At 47.5% G+C, this 22,748-nt stretch overlaps 3 protein-coding genes across 5 annotated transcripts; all 3 read left to right on the top strand.

Moving 5' to 3' along the window:
- LOC108135654 (proline-rich extensin-like protein EPR1) lies at window positions 1–5,591 on the top strand. The gene is given in 4 exon segments (XM_017256483.2): window positions 1–238; window positions 2,825–2,893; window positions 2,954–5,080; window positions 5,082–5,591. Coding segments are annotated over 4 exon segments (2,328 nt in total). The 5' UTR covers window positions 1–235; the 3' UTR covers window positions 5,211–5,591.
- Window positions 5,592–5,680: 89 nt separating this feature from the next.
- LOC108135653 (alpha-protein kinase 1) lies at window positions 5,681–9,493 on the top strand. Its single transcript, XM_017256482.2, has 2 exons — window positions 5,681–6,810; window positions 7,202–9,493. The coding sequence occupies exons 1-2, from the start codon at window positions 6,697–6,699 to the stop codon at window positions 9,440–9,442; spliced, it is 2,355 nt and encodes a 784-aa protein (XP_017111971.1). The 5' UTR covers window positions 5,681–6,696; the 3' UTR covers window positions 9,443–9,493.
- Window positions 9,494–10,078: 585 nt separating this feature from the next.
- On the top strand, window positions 10,079–22,345 carry LOC108135641 (cadherin-23). 3 transcript variants are annotated; one of them, XM_041708057.1, is made up of 9 exons: window positions 10,079–10,240; window positions 10,972–11,301; window positions 15,944–16,308; window positions 16,372–17,869; window positions 17,929–18,190; window positions 18,254–19,868; window positions 19,918–20,220; window positions 20,285–21,426; window positions 21,490–22,345. In XM_041708057.1, the coding sequence occupies exons 2-9, from the start codon at window positions 11,139–11,141 to the stop codon at window positions 21,614–21,616; spliced, it is 5,475 nt and encodes a 1,824-aa protein (XP_041563991.1). In that variant the 5' UTR covers window positions 10,079–10,240; window positions 10,972–11,138; the 3' UTR covers window positions 21,617–22,345. The 3 variants fall into 3 exon arrangements, with proteins under 3 accessions (XP_041563991.1, XP_017111951.1, XP_017111952.1); XM_017256462.1 differs by having other exon boundaries at window positions 10,079–10,255; XM_017256463.1 differs by having other exon boundaries at window positions 10,079–10,287.
- Window positions 22,346–22,748: the final 403 nt, after the last annotated feature.

Raw genomic sequence — 22,748 nt, 5'->3', positions numbered from 1 at the left:
GTTTTGATGCTTTAGTTGGTATTCCACACTCGACCTAGAAGTTAAACCAACTTAGCTTGGCATCGATCAAATTCAATCGTCCATTGAATTTGATACGATCGGTCGCGTCTTCTCCTTTTCCGATCCTCACTGTACCGTCCGCAAGGATTAACCACGCACATACTCACCGTAAAGGATTACCTACGCATCCGGGATAATTGCAACTGCCGTTTGTAGCAGTCCGAAAGTGTACACCATGGTAACCGAACCCAGTTCCAGTTCCCAGTTCCCATCTCAATCTAATCTAACCCGAAACGAACAATGATCGTGTGCAAAGTGCAAAACATAACGAAACAAGTGTCCCTCGGTGTAAAGACAAACAAGGCATTTCGCAAAAGGAAACCGCAATGCAGAGGGAGAAACAGTATAAGTTTTGATAGCTCAAAATATTATGGGAGTTTGAAATAACTTAGATTTCAATTGTGTTAAAAAGGCAGCTATACTCGCATTAATGTGATATCTTGCAGGCAGAAAACTTTGACAAAGTGTTTAAACTTAAAAGTCTGAATCAAATTGGTTTTGAAATATGATAAATGAAAAAGAAGTAGATAAAAAATGAGAGGCTTTTTTGAATAATACAAAAAAAAAAGTTTAATATATGCTTACTTAACAAGTTAAATTTTTATAGGTTTAGTTTGACGCTGTAAAACAACAAAATTCCAATACAAACTTCCAAATAGAAACTTAAAATTTAATATTTGCATGTTATTAAAGATTATTATTTTTTCGATTTAAATATTTTATATTGAAACATGATCCAGGAAAGGAAAAAAAATAATAAGGTTCAATAAATGATTTAGTTTTGAGATTTGGTAAAAGGGTAGTAGTTCTGAGAACGTTTTTAGACTACATCCACAATAAAAAAAATTGTTAATCTGATTAAAAACTAATATTTGATAATGGATAATATTTTCCACCTTTAGGATTAAAGTCGAGATAGAAATGTCTATTGTTGTGATTTTTTCTCTGTGCATCGCAGAGCATCGCAAACAAGAAGAAAAAGTAAATAATTGCCCAAGCCAACTGCAGTTCCAATTCAATCGCCATCTATTTGCATTTCGCATTTCGTCGAGGGTCCAACTCTGGACCCGGGCTATCATCTTCGACTGAGCGTTGACCAGCTGGCGGCTGACATTTAAGTCGCGTAGAAATTGAGCAAGTGCCATCGAGTGCAATGTTACGCATACGCCGTGTGGGTCGCCCACGGAGTTGAATCGCCTTGGCGCGAATCGCAATTTGCGTATTAAGTCATTAGGATGGACCAGCTGCATGTGCATTCTGCCATGTGGCGGCAGTTTCTATGTCAGCATTGACATGAATGAAGATGAAATTAAAACTTGTTTTTTTTTATCCATAATTTTCGCTTTTGCTTCTGACATTTGCGAGTGGCAATTTGCGATTGGCATATTTAGGTAAATAGCCATAAAAACGATTGCCTTAAGTTAGATTCTTGACGTTGCCATTGAACCGCCGCCAAGACATTGTTTTGCCCAAGCAGATGCCATTTGTTGAAGGGCTCCCATCTCCCAACTCTTTTCCCCACACATTTATTTTGGCCACATTTCTCACAGTTTTCGGACTAATTTGATTGCCCCGAAGTCTTGGCATTGAGGCGCTGCCCTCGATGCGGTGTGAATCGGATTAATTAGTTGCCAATTAGCATAATGAACAGTCAAGGGAAGAGTGTTTAGCTCATCGAGTATCTCCCCAAGTCCTTTCACTTTCTTAGTCTTGAGCACCCCGTGCAAGAGTCAAAACCCGATTTAATTCTCGAATTCCAAAGCCAAATTGTTGCTGAGGCGATAATTCAAACGAGTTAGAACAACCAAAATTTCAGGTTCATTAGCATAAATTATTTAAAATCATTTACATACAAAAGTCAAAATTTTGTTGAAATCAGCAAACAATCAGAAGTTTTAAATAAAATGTAGACCCAGCCGCTTTTAGAGGTATGGGCAATAATCTTAGCAGATTTGGTTATAAATGACGCCCGAGGCAGACTCCTCATTTTTATGGCAGCTGCGTATGCTAATTTCGGCAGGGGACATTGGATTTTCTCACTAGTTTTATGGCCTGTCTTCGCCGATTATTATATAATCATGGCTAGAACTGGTCTGGAGTTTGGGCCCCGGATACGGGCCGGTTTCTGGCATAATCGGCTATTTATATACTCCCCGAAAATTCTCCGCTGGTCAATTAATTGAGCTCATCAACCAGCTGCGGCCATCGACGAGCACTTTCATTAGCTAGCAATGACCTTGCCGAAAAGCCAGCAACAAATGCAAATGAACCTGCTGACAGCAGCGTCGGAAGCCATCATTCAGGGGCTGCTTCCTCGGCTCCCAATTGAGCTAATATCTCTTGTGTCGCTTCGCATTTGCATAAGCATTATGTATCAATCGCGGCAATCGGCCAGACTTAAACCGCTTCGGGGGAGGGGACTGACCTAGAGATGCTAATGCCTGTCAAAGTTGAATGTCTGCGCCAACATTATGGGTGATTTTCAATGCATTGTGGTAAATCGATGCGACGGCTTTGTTGGCTGAACTTTACCACAGTTTTGAACTGCAGGCCAGCGGAGTTGCCTTGCTTCTTTCCAACCGGGCCAAGTCGCCGCGAAGCGTGAAGCGGCGATTAGCCTAGAAGGCGATCAATTAGTCGCAATCTGGTTGTCAGAGCCAGTCGTTAGTCAAAGCACCTCTGCACCGCGACACCACTGAAGCCCATCGAGCTGTTGCACCACCAAACCACCTAACCACCCGTTCTCCTTTTCTCTTCTCCACAGAGAAGTGCACTGTTCGTCTTGGCGCTTTGCGCTGTGGCGCTGGCCACCGCATCGGCCGATACCCATGAGGTAAGTGAACGAGTCCATCCCTTTCCCGCCCACAGGAACTCATGTGCCGACCACTTTCAGCGCAAGACTCGTGCCGCCGAGGGATACTTCTACCCCCAGCCGAAGGTGCCGTTCGATCTGCCCGTGCGCACCACCCAACCTCCCACGAGGCCGCCAACGCGCCCACCCCCGCCACCACCCACCAGGCCACCCACGCGCCCGCCCACGCGGCCACCACCCACATACCTGCCGCCCACCAACAAGCCACCACCACCGGCCACCACCCGTGTGCCGCCACCACCTCCGCCACCAAGGACTCCTCCTCCAACGAGGCCCCCAACCAGGCCCCCGACCACTCGTCCCCCGGCAACCTATCTGCCGCCCACCAACAAGCCGCCAGCACCGGTGACCACTCGTCGCCCAACGCCACCCCCGCCGCCAAGGACTCCTCCCCCAACCAGGCCCGCGACTCGTCCCCCAACCCAGCCGCCTACTCGTCCACCAGCAACCTACCTGCCACCCACCAACAAGCCGCCAGCACCAGTGACCACCCGTCGCCCGACGCCGCCACCCACCAGGCCACCACCCCCACCGACGCGCGCTTCGACTCCGGCTCCAACTTACTTGCCGCCCACTAACAAGCCGCCACCACCAGCAACCACCCGTCCTCCAGTGCGCACCACTCCACGCCCGACGCTGCCTCCCACCAGGCCGCCAACGCGCCCACCAACCACCTACCTGCCGCCCGTGACTGTGCGCACCACCCGTCCGCCGCCACCACCTACTCGTCCCCCGACTAAGCCACCAACCACCTATCTGCCTCCCGTGACTGTGCGCACCACTCGTGCCACCCCACCACCAACTCGTCCCCCAACCTACCCACCGACTACTCGTCGAGTAACCACTCCTGCTCCTACTTACCTGCCACCCACCAACAAGCCACCACCACCAGCAACCACTCGCGCGACAGTTCGCACCACAATCCGCACCACTCCTCGCCCTACTCTGCCCCCAACTCGTCCCCCAACTCGCCCACCAACCACTTACCTGCCTCCCCCAACTGTGCGCACCACTCGCCCACCTCCACCACCCACTCGCCCCCCAACTAGGCCCCCAACCCGTGCTTCCACTCCCGCTCCCACTTACCTGCCACCCACCAACAAGCCACCGCCACCAGCCACCACCCGCCCCCCAGTGCGCACCACTCCTCGCCCCACTCTGCCCCCAACTCGTCCCCCAACTCGCCCACCAACCACTTACTTGCCGCCCGTGACTGTGCGCACCACCCGCCCTCCTCCACCACCTACTCGTCCTCCGACTAAGCCACCAACCACCTATCTGCCTCCCGTGACTGTGCGCACCACTCGTGCCACCCCACCACCAACTCGTCCCCCAACCTACCCACCGACTACTCGTCGTCTAACCACTCCTGCTCCTACTTACCTGCCACCCACCAATAAGCCACCACCACCGGCTACCACTCGTGCCACGGTTCGCACCACTGTTCGCACCACTCCTCGCCCAACTCTGCCCCCTACCAGGCCACCAACTCGTCCACCAACCACCTACTTGCCTCCCCCAACCGTGCGCACCACTCGCCCACCTCCACCACCAACTCGCCCCCCAACTAGGCCCCCAACCCGTGCTTCCACCCCCGCTCCTACTTACCTGCCACCCACCAACAAGCCACCACCACCGGCAACCACTCGTCCCCCAGTGCGCACCACTCCTCGCCCAACTCTGCCTCCCACCAAGCCCCCAACTCGTCCCCCAACCACCTATCTGCCACCCGTGACTGTGCGCACCACTCGTGCCACCCCACCACCAACTAGGCCCCCAACCAGGCCACCAACCACCTACCTGCCTCCCGTGACTGTGCGCACCACCCGTGCCACCCCACCCCCAACTCGTCCCCCAACCTACCCACCGACCACTCGTCGCCTAACCACCCCCGCTCCCACTTACCTGCCACCCACTAACAAGCCACCACCACCGGCCACGACTCGTGCCACAGTTCGCACCACTGTGCGCACCACTCCCCGCCCCACTCTGCCGCCCACGAGGCCCCCAACCCGCCCACCAACCACCTATCTGCCTCCCCCAACTGTGCGCACCACCCGCCCACCTCCACCACCCACTCGCCCCCCAACCAGGCCTCCAACCACCTACCTGCCCCCCGTGACTGTCCGCACCACCCGTCCACCCCCGCCCCCCAACCCGCAAGACCACGGTGTACGTGCCACCACCGACCGTGCGCACCACCGTGTACGTGCCACCCCCACCCACCAAGCACCAGGGCTACTCGTACCCAGTGCCCAGCATCCCCTTCAACTTCTAGAGATCTAGAGATGATCCGGGATAGGGCCTTCGTCTAGGGCTAGATTGATCTAGTCAATACACTCGTACTCGTACTCGTACAGTCTAACGTTACACGATGCCGCCGCCAGCGGTGCTTGGACGACACTTGTTTGTTTTTATTTTATTTTTGTAATTAATGAATCGCATACTCATACAGCTAGGGATCATTGTCTATGAGAGCCCCAATTGTACAGCTAACAGTCTATCCAACTCTTGCTATGTTCTACCACTATGCTACGATCGATGGGCGGCCGTCGTCTGTGACGCTCGCCAGCTCAAGACTATATAGCTCTATATTACGATTAAATAAACCTTTTATTCGGATCGCTAAAAACCTGAACAATAAAATAAGTTTTTCGAATATTTACAAGCGTTTCTTCAGCTTTTTGGCTATCTTGCGGTCTATTTAGCATTTTGTGTGTTTTTAAACCCAAAACATACATGTTTCGAGTGTTTTGCACGCATTTTCTTTTCCTTTTGGCAAACGGGAAATGGGAGCAAATCATGTCCGGGGATTTTGTGGTATTGTTAAACGCTAATCTGTTGCCGCTCATCATAAATGTCGGTTTTTACGACTATGCTAAGGAGTTTGTTGCTGGCAGGCAATAAAACGATAAATGTGCTGGTTAAGTCTTAACCTTGACATTCAATTCTGGTCTCTAGCAATTTTTATATCGGATGTAAGAACTGGTTAGCTTAGTTATAAGGGTTATGCATTTACCTATTAAAAAAATGTTGAACATTCTTCTTAGCGTTCTTTAGGAAGCATGAAATAATTTAACTTCAAGTTAAACATGCCTTAAAATGAACCTTGTGATATATATAGAAAAAGGATAAGAAATAAATAAATTAAGCTTGACTTGTAATAACAAAACTATTAATAGCATTGCAAGGCACTAATCGAAAAAAGTTTATTTAAAATATAAATATAGAAATAAAATATAAATCATTTTTTTAAATGGGTAGGCCTCAGTTGCATAGGGCATTGCCAGAAGTTTGTTTTGACAAGAGTGATAACTACTATTTTCATATTAAATTTGACTTTTTTTAACTCTTCTGAAGGAGAAACCCTGTATTGTATTCTTATCAACTCCTCCGTCAGAGCATAACCACTTCGGATTTATAAGACTAACATGATATTCCTAGCCACACCGCTGCGATCTTCAGATTTTCATGGTCAATGCGTTTTTTAATATCTCTTTCTTTTCCACATGCCTGGGAGCACGAATTCGCATGAGCAATTAATTTATTTGTCTGTAGATTGCTGTTTTGCTTTCGCAGCCAAACCGTATTAAACTTTCTAATTAAGCTGTTGCACTTGGGCCGATATAACCGACGCTTTTTAGGCGCCGCCAGCGCCCGGCTGCACTCAGTCATCGTTGCGATCCGCGATGAGGCAGAAGCTGAAGTCCACATTTATAAAGCGATAGGCAAGCCGAGTGGTTCGAGCAGCAGAGTCCGGAAAGATGTTCATGCAGTCGGCAGTCAGTCAAGGACAACGAGACACTCGAACGCGACTGGATCCAGGCTCAAATAAAGGCAGGCGGTGGATTATGGGCCTGCTCCTGGGCTACACAATTGTGAGTTGACAGCTTAAGCCGTTTTTTAGAAGGTTAAATCTGAAAAAAATAAGAAAGAGATAACATTTTAAGGATATATCTGATGTATATATTTGATAAAACCAATAAATATTTGAAATATTTTAAATTGCTTATCAGTGAATATAATTTTCCAACATAAAAGTTATACATTTCAAGCTCAGATTTAATTCATAAGTAATAACAAAAAAACGTACGATCCCATGGCCATCATGATACGATGAATTGGATCTGTAATTGTACATCCCTCACGATACAATCGCAAATTTTTGAAAACAATTATATGATGAAATGATTTTTGGCCAAATAACCAATTACTCTCGAGCACATGTAACCTTATAATCTTTGATCTTATTTTGTGTGTGCCTTGCAGATGTCTCTCATGGTAGTCAAGGTCGCCTCAGCAGCAGCTCTTTATCAGCAGCAACATCTGCAGCAGCAGCATCTACTGCACCAGCAGCAATCGCCCAACGACATTGAGTCCTCGGCAGACGAGCCCACGACCACGGAGCCTGAGCAATCAGACAGCGACAGCGACATCGACAAGATGCGGGCCAAGTTGCAGCAACTGCAGCACGAGCAGCAGCAACAGTATCTGCGCCAGCAGCAACACCAGTTGCAGCTGCATCTGCAGCAGATGCAGGCCACGCAGGGGGCTGCTGGGGAAACCGCCTACTTATTGGAGCGTGCCGACAGCAACATTGCACCCATCTACGGTACGTGGCGCACGAAAGCGCAACGGCAGCAACACCAGCAACAGCAGCAAGCCCAGCAACAGCAGCAACTTCAACAGCAACAGCAGCAACACGCAACAACGTCGCACGAAACGGACGACACCCATGTGTATGAGCGTCTGCCCAAGCGATCGGCGACCATGACGCCTCTGAGGGGGCTGCTGCGTGACCAGATGCCACGCCCTCCACGCCTCACCACCCAGGACATGCAGTTGTCCTTGGGTTCGCCCACGCCCCCGCCGGCGCCCACAAAGGCGCTGCTGAGGCGTCAGTACTCGGAAACGCCGGGATCGCGAGCTCAGCGCAATCAGGAGGAGGGGTTCAAGCCCAAGCCCTTTCACTTTCCCTACGAAGGCCCCCTGCCCGAGCAGTTCAGCAAGGGTGAGGCTCGTCCGGAGCTGAACAACATCCAGGACATACTGCAGCACCTGCACATTGGTGGTGTGGCGCCCAGCAAGCTGCCACCCATGGTGATGATGCCAACGGGTCTGCACATAGCCGGCAGCTTCAAGAACCTCAAGTCCAGCGGGATAGGCAACTTCTTCCGGGGCAAGCGCAACAAGAAGCAGTTGCAGTTCAGCATTCCCATGCCCATGTACCCCATGACCATGCCCATGCCCATGCCCATGCCCATGCAGTGGTATGCTCCCGGTGTGCTGCCCCACCAAAGGGTGGCCATCGATCAGTTGTACCCCTACAAGCCACGTTCGCCGCAGGATGTCAATCTGCTGGCCATGCAGCCACTGGGCAGTGGGAAGCCCCTGTCCAAAAAGAAGAAAAAGAAGCAGCAACAGCAACTGCAACAGCAGCAGCAACAGCAGCAACAGTTGCTGGAGCACGGAAGTCATCAGCACTTTGTGGCAGACCCCTTCGTGCAGCACTTTCCCCAATCGTTGCTATCGCTGAATGCCACCAGGCAGCCGCAGCTGAAGCGGGTGCCCTTCAAGGTCAATCTGGATATATATCCGGTGCTGCCGCCCTCGCGACCCGCATCCGTGATGCGACATCCCTTTCAGCAGGAGTACGCCCTGCCCTCGGCGGCTGCCTTGACGGGCACCACGGCGGCCGCTTTGCAGATGGCCCAAGGTCATGGCCACTACCAGACACCCTTCAAGTTCCCCACCCAACAGCCCGTGCTTTTTCCCGATCAGGCCACCCGATATAGTCAGCAACAGGCTTTGTACCAGGCGCAGGCCCAGAAGTTTCCGCCGCCCAAGAGCGTGCTTGGTGATGAGGCCATTTACGGCCAGAGTCTGGGACAGGGTCAAGGTCAGGGTCAAGGGCAGGGTCAAGCTCAAGGACAGGGTCCAGTGGAGAGTCATGCGAACCCCATTATGCTGCACTTGAACGTATTTCCCAAGCAGAAACCCACTGCCACGATTCGCAGCTCCACCAATCCGTTTTACAACCACAACATGCAGCGCCAGGCGATCAACCCGAATGATTTGCCACCTCCCAATCCGCCAAGTCCAATAGAACCGAGACAGGCAGTCAACAACAGCATTACTCACCTGCAGCAACAGCAGCAACATCTGCAACAACTTCATCCATCGCTCAATCAAACCCAGCAGCAACATCAACCGACACAACAGCAACATCTGCAATCACAGGCCGGCAATCGTTCGAGTACCATTTCCCGCAGCGATCACCTGCCGCTGATTGACTTTGAGCATCCCATTGTGGCGGCCGAACTGCCGGATCCAGTGGCTCTAACCCACATTCGGCAGGATCATCGGTACAGAAAGACGCCCGTGGACGAGCACTTTCGCTACCAGAAGAGCGCCAACATCGAGCAGATGGCTGCCGAGGCCCAGACCGCCTCGCTCTTCCGCTTTCCCGTCGAGGATCTGATTCAGTTTCAGGTGGACGATGCTCTCTAACCACGAAACACGCTAGTTTTACTTAGACTAAGTCTGGTGTAGCAACCTCACTCCATATAGCAACTATTTGTTGCCCCTAAATAAAATATAGATAAATTTTATTTTCTATTTGTATAAATACGTATCTCAATCTATTTCAAGAATTGTTTTTTATTTATATTTTTTAAGGTTTGAAAATATAATCAAAAAATAGTTAAGCCTTAGAAACCATAAAAGTGGGTTGCTTAAAAAAATGTTTTTTTTTCTGTTGAACATTTTGGTTGAGTACTATAGATCGATTTTTGGGCAATATTTTTTGTTCCTTTATCTTGACCACAACCTCAAAATTTAAATATTTTCTGATAATCATAACTACTATTCTTTATTTCTTTAATGAGTGATAATGAGAACTAGGGAAGCAAAATATTTAGGTTATTGTTTTACCTGAAAATACTTTTGTTTTGCAGCCCAAAAGTAGGCTTCCGACGCGATTGCCCATTTTCATTGCCAATTACTTTGCGCGTGCGCGAAACCTCAGCAAAACAGAACCGGCAAGAGCGGAAAACCAGTATTCGGAGCTCGACGGCTTAGCCGCTGCCGCTCCGGAGAGCCAAGAACGGGCGGCAACAGGTAGGTCCGACCAGAAGGTAAGCGAGCGTCGCTCCGTCCAGACGTTGCCGCGCTTTAAACTCTCGAGTAAATCGGTTATATTCGCGGATACTACACACAATACAGTCCAAGATACCGGAGCAGCAACAACAAGAAGGCGCAAGATCAAGTTTCGGACCCTAGCGTCATCCGTTTTGCGGTTTCGAGAGTGTGTGTGATTTTTGCGTGCGTTGGCCAAAACCAAAAATACCCATAAAGTGTGGAATAGTTTAGTGTTAATTATAGTTTTTGCCAAAGTCATTTGCCTTCAGCCCCCTGAATTGCATTTTTGCTTCCTGTTTCCCACCACCTTCCTTTTTGTGTCTGCTCTTTCTCTCTATTCGCTGTTCTTTTTTGGCCAAAACAAGTAGAACCCATAGATACCTACTACGAGGAACCAGTCTGTTTGCCTGTGTGTTGTTTATTTGTTTTAGCCGCTTTTGCACATTCCCCGTGTTTCGCTCACAAACTGGTGTGTTGGTCCGTACCAAAAGAAAGCCATCACCATCGCATTTGCCAATCGCCGAGAAGTGCCCAATGATCGGAACTGGCAGACAGCAGCCGCCTCATCATCATGTGCCACTTTTCACATGTGCATAAAGTGAAATCTTCTGTGTTCGCCACTAAATTTCTTTTAGATCTCCACGGAATATCTTATTTTTTGCTGTTTTATATGTTTTGCACATCATTGGTGGAATGCGATCGAGAGCTGGCAAAAGTTCAAACGGCAAGGCTGCGATAAGTAAATCTGCAAGCTAAGCCAAAGTCTCAGCCATTCCCATTCGTTTGAGCCAACCCGCGACAAGGCCAACTGGGGGGGCGTTGCAGCTAGCATTGAAAAATCATTGTTTCGGGCCACATAAATAACCAACGTTTTTGTTTTTGTTTTGCATTTCGGCCAGTCCAAGAACGCGAGCAGAACGCGTAGTGAAAGATCCAAAAATAAAATCAAAAAAAGAGCATCGAAACTGTGTCGTTCTACATGTGCCAAATACTCGAGTAAACACCATCGAAAACTTGGACCTAACGGATACGGATACCTAACGGCATTGGAATTAGCAACGGCAACATGTTGCCGCTGCTGTTGCCGTTTTTTCTATGCCTGAGCCTGAGCCTGACCGCCGGCCAGCTTGTAAACCATCCGCCGCAGTTCGTCCCCGGAACGGGCGATATGTCCCGCTTCAGCCTCTCGGAAAACACGCCCGTCGGCAGTCCCGTCTTCCAGCTGAAAGGTGAGTTTGCGTTTGAGTTTGAGTATCAGTTCCAGTTCCAGTTCTAGCCAGGTGTTTCACTGGTCTTTGGGTAGGGGGAGTTCTGGCTAAGATTGCATGCTCGACATCTTATCAACATGTGTAGTACGGGGCCATCACGTTTCATAATTTTATGCTGAATTGCTTCATGGCTTTCATTGCAGCCCCAAGACAATGTGCACCAATAGCCCAATTCCCACGCAGTTTGTGGCAATGCCTTTCACTGGCAGTAGTTTGTTTTTATTTTGGCCAAAAAAAAAGAGATGGTTAAGACCCTGGTGGAGTGGGAGTGTGGGAAGATGTGTTCATTAATAGCTACATATATGGGTTAATATTTAGTGAAAATTAATGCTATATAAGTACATACCTCATAAAATTATATTAAATAAATTTAGCCCAGAAATAAGATAACATATGTATACAAAACTATAACTTATCTAAGCCACTATAGCAAGCAGATAAGCTTTAATATTGAGTCAGTCACGATCTTCCACTAATTATCAAATAAGCTATTAAATTATTTATATCGCTCATTTACTTTGGTTGCGAACAATGGTTTTATAGTTCGGTCATGAGCTCTTAATAAAAATGGGGGCTGGCTCTAACCAATATTAACAAATTCTCTTTAAGCAAGAAGAAAAAAATTTAAACCTTAATGGTAATGAAGTTAAAATCAACTAATTAACTTAAAAAAAATTGAATTATAGGCTTCTCTAAAATCAAATCTTAAATAAAGATGTAAGCTAACAAATATTGCTTTTATTACAAAATCTTAAAAAAAAAAAAATTCAATAATGGTATTTTACAAAAAACTAATAAATAATTCAATCAAATATACAGTACAATAATCTATGACAGCAAAGAAGAAAGAAGTATTTTTTAGAGATTCTAAAATAATATTAAAGTTTTGTTAATAAAATAAAATTAAACTACAGAGTTAATTTGATTAAATATATTTATTTTTCCAACTGAAATGAAAATGTATTTTGTGCGTAACCATTACTCTCACTTAAATTGTCTTTACCTTTTATAAACAATTCAAAAGGGTATTCACAATTCGATTCTGACACACATTACACAAAAACTGGCTCTAATAATTTTGTAATTTGCGCATACCTCAAATTACCAGTGGTGACTTTCATTTCTTGGACCAACTCTGCTCTGGGTGGGCCACCTACTTCGGGTCAACCTTGTGCGGGGTATTGGATTTTTGTGGCTGCCGCACGTTTTCAGCACCCTCGTATCTCACACTCGACAGATACATACGTACGTATAAAATCGCGATTGCATAATGCAAGTTGGCTTAAAATATGCAGAGTGGATCTGCAAGAATGCGCGATAAGGCAACAAGATATTCATGTTTTTTATTGTTTATATTTTTTTTACTATTTCGGTTTCTGGTTTACAGTTTTTTGGAGTTAGCTCGCTCAAGAATGCAGTTTGCTAATCAATTGACAAACAAAAACACACAAATACAACCGAGATACATATGTATCTGATGGGTGAGCATTGGCGGAAATGCATTTGAACACGTTTGTGCGTAGCATCGGTGATAAGTGTTAGTCCACGATAATGATGATTGCCATATGGTAATGGCTTCCATTAGATAGAGAATGAAACCAGCACTTTTACTTGGCACGAGAGTGGCAATCAATCGAGAGTCGATTTCCCATGCACACGCATATTAAGACTTAAAAGACTTCGGGCGGTCCCGTCACTCCCCCAAAAATGATTATTATACAACTGGCAAATCTCGTTTTGCACCTGCCCCACAATCGGGTGACACCCTAACACAGAGGCCCAGTTAAGAGATAGAGATACATTTGCAGGTGCGGTTTCAGCCCGAGAGGCCTGCAATTTGATGCCGCTCCATGGCAACTTCATAATCAGATGGGGCATTGTCTTAACTGGTTGCCGAGCGTGTGCCAAATCGCCTTGGATGATGATGCTCGCCCAATGACTCCGCCTGCATCTGTAACCGAGTCTCGGATCCAGATGTAGATGGAGATGGAGACTGGTTGGTTTTGCAAGCGGCATCCGTGAGATACGAAACACGTTTGCTTTGGTGCGTTGGAAATCAAGAGTGTGCCGTGGAAAACCCCTCGACACCGAAAAGTAAATGGAAAAACTGACCAGACCAGGGAAATTTCTCTGCCCAAATGGCGAGCCGGGAAACTGAAACCATATCTGGCACAACATAATCTCAAATTGCAACTCAATTCCGAGTGTCAATTGTTGCATAACTCCAACGTCCACTAGGATTACGTCCTGGTGTCGAAACCAGAGGATTTAATTGCACGAGTCGTTTTGGTGGAAACTCCTATCGGTTAAGAGTTTGAGTTTTCTTTACATACCCACTTAATTACATACTGCCCACAGCCCAAAACACTAACTAAAACGAACGATTGTACTTATTTTGGCACATGGCGGGCGTTTTTTTTTAACTTCTTTCGGCTTATCCACTCTACCATGTGCAATAACAACCAAAATATTAACAAATACGCTCCGCCAAGCATGAAATCACAAATTATTTCTCCCGCATTAACAGCAACAACAATAGTAACCACAACAATTACACCCACCCCCCTTTCGGAAGAGCATCATCCATGCTGGGTGAAGTGAAAAGTAGGAAAGCTTTTCCACAACTCGCACGTACCCGCAATTACAGTGTTCACTCAGCTTTTCTACTTTTCCCTCAATTGCCCAAAAAACTATGCCCAAGTGTACACTATACACACACACTTGGATCGAACACGAGAATTCATAAAGAGAAAACTAACGAGAATCGATAGATAGATAGAGAGGGGTTGATCTAAAGATACCCTACACTTCTAATTGTTATATTTCATTTTGTCAGTTATTAAGAACATACACTAAAGAACATTTTAAATACAATCAATCGAATCTATGTACAATGTACTATTGCAGCAACCGAGATTAGTAGACCCAAATACTCTGATATTTTTTAATACCAAGGTTTCTGTAGTTCAAAATGATGTCCATCAAATAATTTAAAAAAATTCTTTCAATAAACCTTTACTACTGCGTCTTAATCGTATTTTTAATGTAAGAATTTAACTTCAAAGAACTTAAAGAAGTTAAATTGGGCAATGGCTGTTTCTTGTGTTATTAATTAAGTGATAAAAAAATATGCTTACAATTTTATAACTTTGCCTAAGTATTTTGAATTTTACCCAATTCCGAAATACACCAATCACCTCTCGATTGCGCGGTATGAATAAGCGTAAGACCGAAAATATGATTATGTACATTGAAAAGTTAAAATGGTCACTCACGCGCCAATAAAATGGGATTGGGATTGGTATTGGGATAGAGCAACAAATGTAGGGAAACCCGGGGAACGGGAATGTTATCGGTATGTTTTGGTTTTGGTTTGGGTTTGCGTTTGGGTGAACTGGAGGAGCGGCTGGGCCTGTTTGCTTCCCGCTTTGAGCCGTGTTTTTGTTTTGTGGTCGTGCTGCTGCAATTGTCGGTGTACCACAAACCCGCTCCCAACTATTCCCCAACTAGCCCCCCTGCAAACTTGAAAAATTTGTCTGCCAATAGCTGTTTTTCCGACCGCTTATTGGTCTCTGTTTTCTTTTCTAAGCTCTTCGGGTTCATTTGTTTTCTTTGTTTTCTCCATGATTGCTTTGCTAGAATTTCTAAAGTAACTTCGTGCTGCCCCTGGAGCTGAAATTGTTTGGCTGCCCCAAGTTAAATACTTGTAGATATATTTCCTGTTATTAGACCGGGGGCATAGAGAAAGAGAAAATGACGGGGGAATGACACAATCCACTTAGGGTTAGACGTAAACCCACAACTAACTAGTTGCCCCAGTTCCGAAGGGGCCGGAAAACCGCACTGGAGGGGAAAAGTCGGTGGCGAAGGAGGTTGTGGGAACCGAATTAGCATTTTTCACACGCTTTTACATAAACCCACGGGCGGCAAACAGCGGCGGCTCTACTGAACGACTTCCACGAAGTGACAGCCTATGACGCTGGCTCGGATTACTTATAATTAAAGCAGTGAGCGTGTCAAACACCGGGAGCCACCGTCAAACCGGCAAACCAACTAACCGTCGCCAACTAATTTGTTGCACTTTTTCCGGCTGGCAAACACACGTCAGCCATACATAGCAAAACATATTGATATTTATAGTTCAAAAATATAAGTTTATACAAAAAGACATTTGGTAAATAGTTTTCTCATGGTCATGCATTTTCTCAGGCTATATTTCTTTTGATATGCATATTGGAATTTAGTAAACAATCTACGGGGGGCTTAAGTCTTAGCCCGCAGTACGCTTGGCACTAATAAATCATTTTATAAAGTTACTTCATAAAAAGCAAACCGAAATCATTATTAATTTAGTCTGCTTAAGAGCTTAATAAAAAATTGTAAGGCGATTTTTTTATAGTTGGCTGTAATTTGTATGATTAAAAAATGTTGTGCCAATATTAAAAGCTGATATTACAGGCAATAACTGGATTAAGCTAACAAACAATTTCATTTTACTCTTTATTAAAATATAAAAGATCCCTAATTTGATATATAATTATATATTTTTAGTACTATTATAAATTTAAAATTTAAACTATTTTATAAATATTTTCCATTGCAGGCACCGATCCAGAAGGAGGTCGCCTGAAGTACAGTATCAGTGGACCAGTTTTCTCTGTGGATCGGGAGACGGGAGTGGTGCGTCTGCGTCAAGAGCTGGATCGAGAGACCCAGGACACCGTAGAGGTGATCATCAGCATTACGGATGAAGGTGTATATGGCACAGAGCCAAATACCGTCTCCCAGCGACGGGAGATTCCAGTGCGGGACTACAATGACAACCAGCCGACTTTCCTGGGCAGACCCTACACCGCTAGTGTAAGCGAATCCCTTCCTGTGGGTGCGGAGCTAACTGTGGAGCCACCCATCGTGGTCGTCGACCGGGATGAAGGCATCAACGCCGAGGTTCAGATGAAGTGCGTGGAGGTGAGTGGTTAATCAAGGGGTAAACTAGATTGGAATTCTCACTATTTTCCCTTTCTTTCCCAGGAAAATGACATTTGCGACATCTTCGAGGTGCGAGCAGTGAAAATCTCGGACGGAAACTACACAGCCCGGGTGGCACTGAAGCAACCACTGGACTTCGAGAGTCGTCCCTCGTACATCCTGACCATCTCGGCCTCGGACAGTGCCCTGGACAACCGCCTCTCCTCACTGGCCACCATATCCATCAATGTGCTCGATATCCAGGACCAGCCGCCGGTCTTTACCAATGCCCCATACTCCGCAACTGTTCCGGAGAACACTCCAGCAGGAGTGAGCATACTGACGGTCAAGGCCGTCGATGGGGATGTGGGCATACCCAGGGACATATTCCTGTCCCTGGAGGACGAACCCTTCGGACATTTTGAGCTGGTTCCGTTCGGAGATCCGCGTGAAGGAACGGCCGTACTGCAGACCACCTCCGAACCACTGGATCGCGAAAACGCCGAGATTTTGCAGAATGGCGGGGTGTATGTGTTCACTGTTAGAGCCACTGAGCTGATAGACGGAGGCATTCCTGCCGAGCACTCGCTTACCAGAGTGACCATTGTGGTCACCGATGTGGACGATCACCAGCCCACTTTCAGCGGACCGCACTTTAATGTTTCCATAACGGAGAACCTGGCTAATGGAATGCCCTTACCGGGACTCTCGATCTTTGTGGATGATCGCGACATGGGCGAGAACAGTCGGTATGAGCTTTCTTTGAGGAACGTGGCCAATTCAGACGGAGTATTTGCAGTCTCACCCACTGAAGCTCAGGGCCGGACACCAGTGGTTGTCAAGGTGCTGAATGCCAGTCGTTTGGACTACGATGTTTCAAATCCAGAACTCCGGAAACTTGAGTTCGATCTGGTGGCTTCCGTTAAGGGCGTGGAAAAGGCCAAGTCCCGGGTGGAGATCCATCTGCTGGATGCTAATGACAATGCTCCGGTATTTGATCAGGCCACTTACCGTTTTACGGCAGCTGAGGATCTTCTCGTGGATGCGTTGATAGGTCATGTAAAGGCCACCGATGCAGATTCCGGAGAATTTGGACATGTTCGCTATGTGCTCAAGGGTTTCGGGGCAGATAACTTCTATGTGGATCCGGAAACCGGAGGTCTTTACTTGCTGAAGCCACTGGACTACGAGAAGCAGAGCAGCTACAGCCTCACAGTGGTGGCCATCGATGGAGGTGAACGTGAGGCGAACGCAAATCTCTTCATCGGGGTCACGGACGTGAACGACAACCATCCAAACTTCGAGAGCAGGGAGTACAGTCGCACCATCCGCGAGGGTGCAGCCCTCTTCGAGCCGCAGTTCTTTGTCCGTGCCCACGATGCAGATGGTCCCACCCAGGGAAACGGAAGGGTTAAGTACTCAATTGTGTCCGAAAACAGCATAGCTGGGAATGTATTCCGAATCGAGCCGGACACGGGAGAGATTGTCATCCAGAAGGCGGCGCGATCCATGGACACGGAACGCGGCGAGTACGAACTGGTTGTTTCAGCCACGGATTTCGGTGAGTTAACTGCATATTTCTTGAAATTAAGTTATTAATAATGTAACAATTATTTTCAGGCACTCCTCCTTTGTCAAACACCACTCGCGTTTTGGTACGGGTTGGAATCTCTGGAAATCAACGACCCATCTTCCGTGGGCACTTCCAAAATATGGAGAACTTGCCGGTCATAGGACCACCCAGCTATCGGGTTTCCATTCCCGAGAATGCCGTGGCAGGATCGAATGTCACTTCGGTATCTGCCCATGATCCGGATGGTCTGGACAGCCTGCTTCGGTACAGGATAGTGGGAGCCAACGACAACTTTGAGATTGATGAGCTGTGAGTATCTTTACGGAGCTTAGAGGATTTACTATATTTTAATCGACTATATTTTTCTTACAGTTCCGGATTGATAACAGTCTCCCCGCAAGCTCGCATCGATCGCGATTCGAACATGAACAGCTTTGAGATAATAGTGAATGCCGTGGACTCGGGAACGCCAATTCCGGAAACTGCAACCACTACGGTTTATGTGAATGTGAAGGACATCAATGATGAGCGTCCCAGGTTTGAGCAGAACAGCTATGCGACCTACGTGTCTGAGAGGACAGCCGTGGGCGAGAGTGTCCTTCGGGTGAAGGCCATCGACAAGGACCTGAACTCGAAGTTGGAGTACGGACTGGTGGGTCCTGTCACGGCCACCACAAAAGCGGGTGTAAGCATAGCCAATCGGAGCAATTACCGACTGCAGGAGGCCTTCCGCGTGGACAGTCAGAGTGGAGAGATCTTCGTCAATGGCTCCCTTCGCCACGATGTGGCCGCCATCATCATTTTCACCGTGGGAGTGCGGGATCTCAATGCGGAGGTGGATCCCGAGGGGCAAGTGGACAGCACCGAGGTGACCGTGTACGTGCAGTCCTTCCAGGACACCAATCCCGTGTTCAAGAACCCCGGTTGGAGCAGCTCCCGACCCGTGATCGATGTGAAGATCAAGGAGGAGATGCCCATCGACAGTGCACTGTTTATTCTTCAGGCGGAGGATCCAGTAACCCGGCAGCCCATCACCAGCTTCGAGTTGGTGGAGCCCAAGCAGGTGGACTACTTTCAGGTGGCCGAGCGCACTGGCGAGGTGATCCTCAAGAGGCGACTGGACTACGAGGCTCTGGGTGAGTCTGGACCCCAGTTTGAACTGCAAGTGCGGGCCAACAGTGCCGATCGTCAAAGGAGCACCGTCAGTCGGGTCAATATCACCGTGGAGAACGTGAACGACAATAGTCCACGGTTCGAGCAAAGTTCCTATCGAGCCACGATCATCGAGAACAGACCTCATCCGGAGCGAGTGATCCGGGTGAGAGCTCTGGACAAGGATGCAGTGCTCAATGCCCGGGATGAGCGGTTGGGCTACCACAAGATCATCTTCTCGCTGCAGGGCGAGCATGCAATGCTCTTCGAGATTAACAACACCACTGGCGAAATAATCGTGGCCAGCGGACAGACCATCGATAGGGAGCGTACCCCCCGGATTCAGTTGCAGATCAAGGCGGAGGATTCCCCTGGTCGTCCCACGGATGCCAAACAGAGTGTGGTACAGCTGCAGATCGATGTCTTGGACGTGAATGACAATGCACCGGAGTTCACGCAAAAAAAATACAGCACTGTGATTCCGGAAAATGCCCAGGTCGACTCTTTTGTTCTCCAACTGGAGGCTGTGGACGCGGACGAGGGTCTGGGTGGCGAAGTGCACTACGAACTGGTCAACGAGGGCGAGGCCAATGGACTCTTCAAGGTCGATCCCAAGAGTGGTCTGCTATCCACCCGACGTAATCTTACGGGCAAAGGTCGCGCCGAGCCCTATGTGCTTATAGTACGAGCCCAGGATCAAGGCAACCAGCTGCCCAAGCAGCCTACCCTGTCCACCGACACCGATGTCCGGATATTCATTGGGGATGTGAGCGCAAACGACGGAGTGCCCTATTTTGTGGCTCCTCGTGTCGGTCAGATGGCCAATGTTACTGAGGTGAGTAACTCATTATCTCTTTACCCATAATAAAACCTTGTTCCCTTAGAATGCTGTCATTGGAGCCCCCGTATTTCAAGTGATTGCCAGCGATCCGGATGATGAAAGCACTCCCTCTGGCACCATAACGTATCGCATCTTGCCGGATACTCCGGATGCAGAAGCCTTCATCATAGACGCCCACTCGGGATTGATAACCACCAGACAGTCTCTGGATCGAGAGACGAAGAACATGTACAGGATTCTGCTGGAAGTGAGTGACAATGGACAACCCAAGCAGTCGGTGACGCGAATTCTTCAGATTGCAGTTCTGGATGTGGATGATCACGAGCCTCGATTCGCCAGAGAAGTTGTGAGTAAACAGTACGTTTTATAGGAAAACCAGGTAACAATATAAACTTATTTACTTTCTAAAGGACGAAGGACCCTTGAGCATGTCGGTAAGAGAGGAGGAACCGGCTGGCACCATTGTGGGCAACTTCAGCGCCCTGGACGAAGACCTAGGCGACAATGCAGCCATTGATTATGTCATCATCGAGGGCAACAACGAGCAGTTGTTCACGGTCGAGAGGACAAACGAGAGCCTGGCCATTCTCAAGACCCAAAAGCCCATCGATCGAGAGCAGGTGGAGTCCTTTACCCTGACAGTGAAGTGCCTGAAATTGGGCGAACTTGGCTACAAGTTTGTTGGCGATCCTTATGATCGCCGCGATCCCTCACACTTGCGAATAACCATTCGAGTGCTGGACATCGACGACAATCTGCCGCAATTCGAGCAGCCAGACCCCACGGTGGGTATCAGGATAAATGTGCCCATCGACACAGTGGTGACCACTTTGAGGGCCAGCGATGCGGATGCCGAGGCTCCGGCCATTGGGCTTTCCATCGAGAACGTGACCTTTGTGCCACAGTTCTACAAGAGGAGTCGCAGTCTGGCCGTGGGCAATCTGCAAGGTCTCTTCACCCTCAACAATCGAACTGGCGAGCTGCGAACTGGAGGTTCCTTTGCTGACTACGTGGATGGCTACTTCCTGATGCGGGTGATGGCCAGCAATTCAGTGGAGCCCAAACGACAAGCCCACAGTAACCTCAAGGTGTTTGTGATTCGTGACAAATCCCTGCTGAAGTTCGTCTTTGCCCGACCGCCCAACGAAATCCAGCACAACATTCGGCCCTTCCAGGAGCAGCTCCAGAAGAAGCTGAAACCGCTGGGACTGGAGCTGCATGTGCTGGATACCCAGGTGTTCACACGACCCGACATGAGTCTGGACTTCACTGCCACTAGTTCCTGTTTCCAAATGTTCAAGAATGGGGCAGCCTTGTCCTATAATGAGATGCAAAAGCTGATGAACTCGCAGCAGTTGCGACAGGAGCTGTTGGATATATACGCTGCCTATGGAGTTAGTGAAGTGGAGTCCTGTTCGGTGAGAAGGACTCATGCGGCTGCCCTCTTCGCGGGAATGCTCACCTCGGCGGGGGCGTGGCTTGTCTTCCTAGCCGCCCTCATTGGTCTGGCTGCCTTGGTTTCGCTATGCACAGCCTGCTGTTTGAAGAAGAAGTAAGTGGGATAAGCAGCTTGGGGAGATACTATCTTGATCTAAATGTATTATTTTTTTTACAGGCTGAAACGACACAGCAAGCGGAGTCTGCAGGCGAGTCTACGAACGCCAACGGAGCACACACCCACCTCCTACAGCTACTCTATGCCAGCAGTTCTCTACTCCGAACCCATTTACGGGCCCTTGTAGCCGCAGCTCATCTTCTGCACAGGAAGGTCCAGGTTCAACCACTGACCACCAACCAAGCCACCAACCAAGTAGACTAGTGCCCAAGACTCAAGACCCCTTTGCACCAGCGGAGATCCTCGCATCTGGATCTCCGCTTGGCGACTGCGAACCGGGACTTTATTCTAGCAGAGATTGGTAGACGGTAGAATGCCAAATCAGTCCATATACCATAAGCTTAAGCATACTATGCGCGTGATCTAGTATGTACATGTAGCACCATTTAGCCTAGGTTTAGTGTTAAAATCTATATATATATATAGTACTGTAAAAAGCGTAGCGATTATCCAATTGAAACGATAGCCTAAGTCAAGTCAGTTCTTTGTGTCATTTGTGCTGAAGTGCTGGTTTTACCGGCCGATTTCGCGGGTTTTCATTCGTACTTTGGCAGGTCTGGAATGCATTTATTTTTATATATTTATCTTATCGTCTATTTGCCAACCACATGTCGAACAAGTGCAGAATAAATATCGCCCCAAACGCAGCCCAATTCCAGCTCCACAATTCAATCCTCGACCAGGAGTCAAAGTCAGGCCATGTGCGTGTCGACCGAAAATGAGTCTCCCGTTTTCAAACAGAATGCATATGCTCTCGCTATTAAGTAAATATATTTATATACGACTAAGTAGTTTTTCCAATGTGAACATGTGTGCAAATAAATTCTATTAACTACAAAAATGTGAAAAAACAAAACGCGAGCATTTACTCATTTTTCCCGACGCGTTGGCGTTGGCTTTTAAGGCGGACGTGTGAAGTGATATGCAAATGAATCGTATCCCCACTAATGGCCTGAAATCCAGAAAGGTGTGGGCCCTGATCGGTATTTATTGATTTTTTGGCCAGAACAGTTTTGATTTAATAACTTGTTGTATATACTGTTGATTTTTTAAAAAGAAAAGGTGACAATTTTAAAATTCTTGAACTTAAAAGATTTTGGTTACTTGCTTCTAAATGGATACTTAAAATTATTACTTTTAAAAAATTTCTGTACTTTAGAATTTGTATAAAACAACCAGACCAAAAACAAAGTAAAGCTAAATAAATATTTGATCTAATAAATTAATAATAAAAGCAGTGCATTCCAAAAATATAGAAT

Source organism: Drosophila elegans, unplaced genomic scaffold (genome assembly GCF_018152505.1).
Source record: "Drosophila elegans isolate 14027-0461.03 unplaced genomic scaffold, ASM1815250v1 contig_208, whole genome shotgun sequence".
Classification (NCBI taxonomy): Eukaryota; Metazoa; Arthropoda; class Insecta; order Diptera; family Drosophilidae; genus Drosophila; species Drosophila elegans.
Note: the sequence above shows the minus strand (reverse complement) of the source record. Positions and strands in the feature narration are given on the sequence as shown.

Excerpts from the sequence above, each read along its gene's own strand:
- LOC108135641 (XM_041708057.1), top strand. The coding sequence starts at position 11,139 with ATGTTGCCGCTGCTGTTGCCGTTTTTTCTATGCCTGAGCCTGAGCCTG. Across the intron at positions 16,309-16,371 it reads TTCAGATGAAGTGCGTGGAG|GAAAATGACATTTGCGACAT; the intron begins GTGAGTGGTTAA and ends TTTCTTTCCCAG. Across the intron at positions 17,870-17,928 it reads TGTTTCAGCCACGGATTTCG|GCACTCCTCCTTTGTCAAAC; the intron begins GTGAGTTAACTG and ends AATTATTTTCAG.
- LOC108135653 (XM_017256482.2), top strand. The coding sequence starts at position 6,697 with ATGTTCATGCAGTCGGCAGTCAGTCAAGGACAACGAGACACTCGAACG. Across the intron at positions 6,811-7,201 it reads TGCTCCTGGGCTACACAATT|ATGTCTCTCATGGTAGTCAA; the intron begins GTGAGTTGACAG and ends TGTGCCTTGCAG.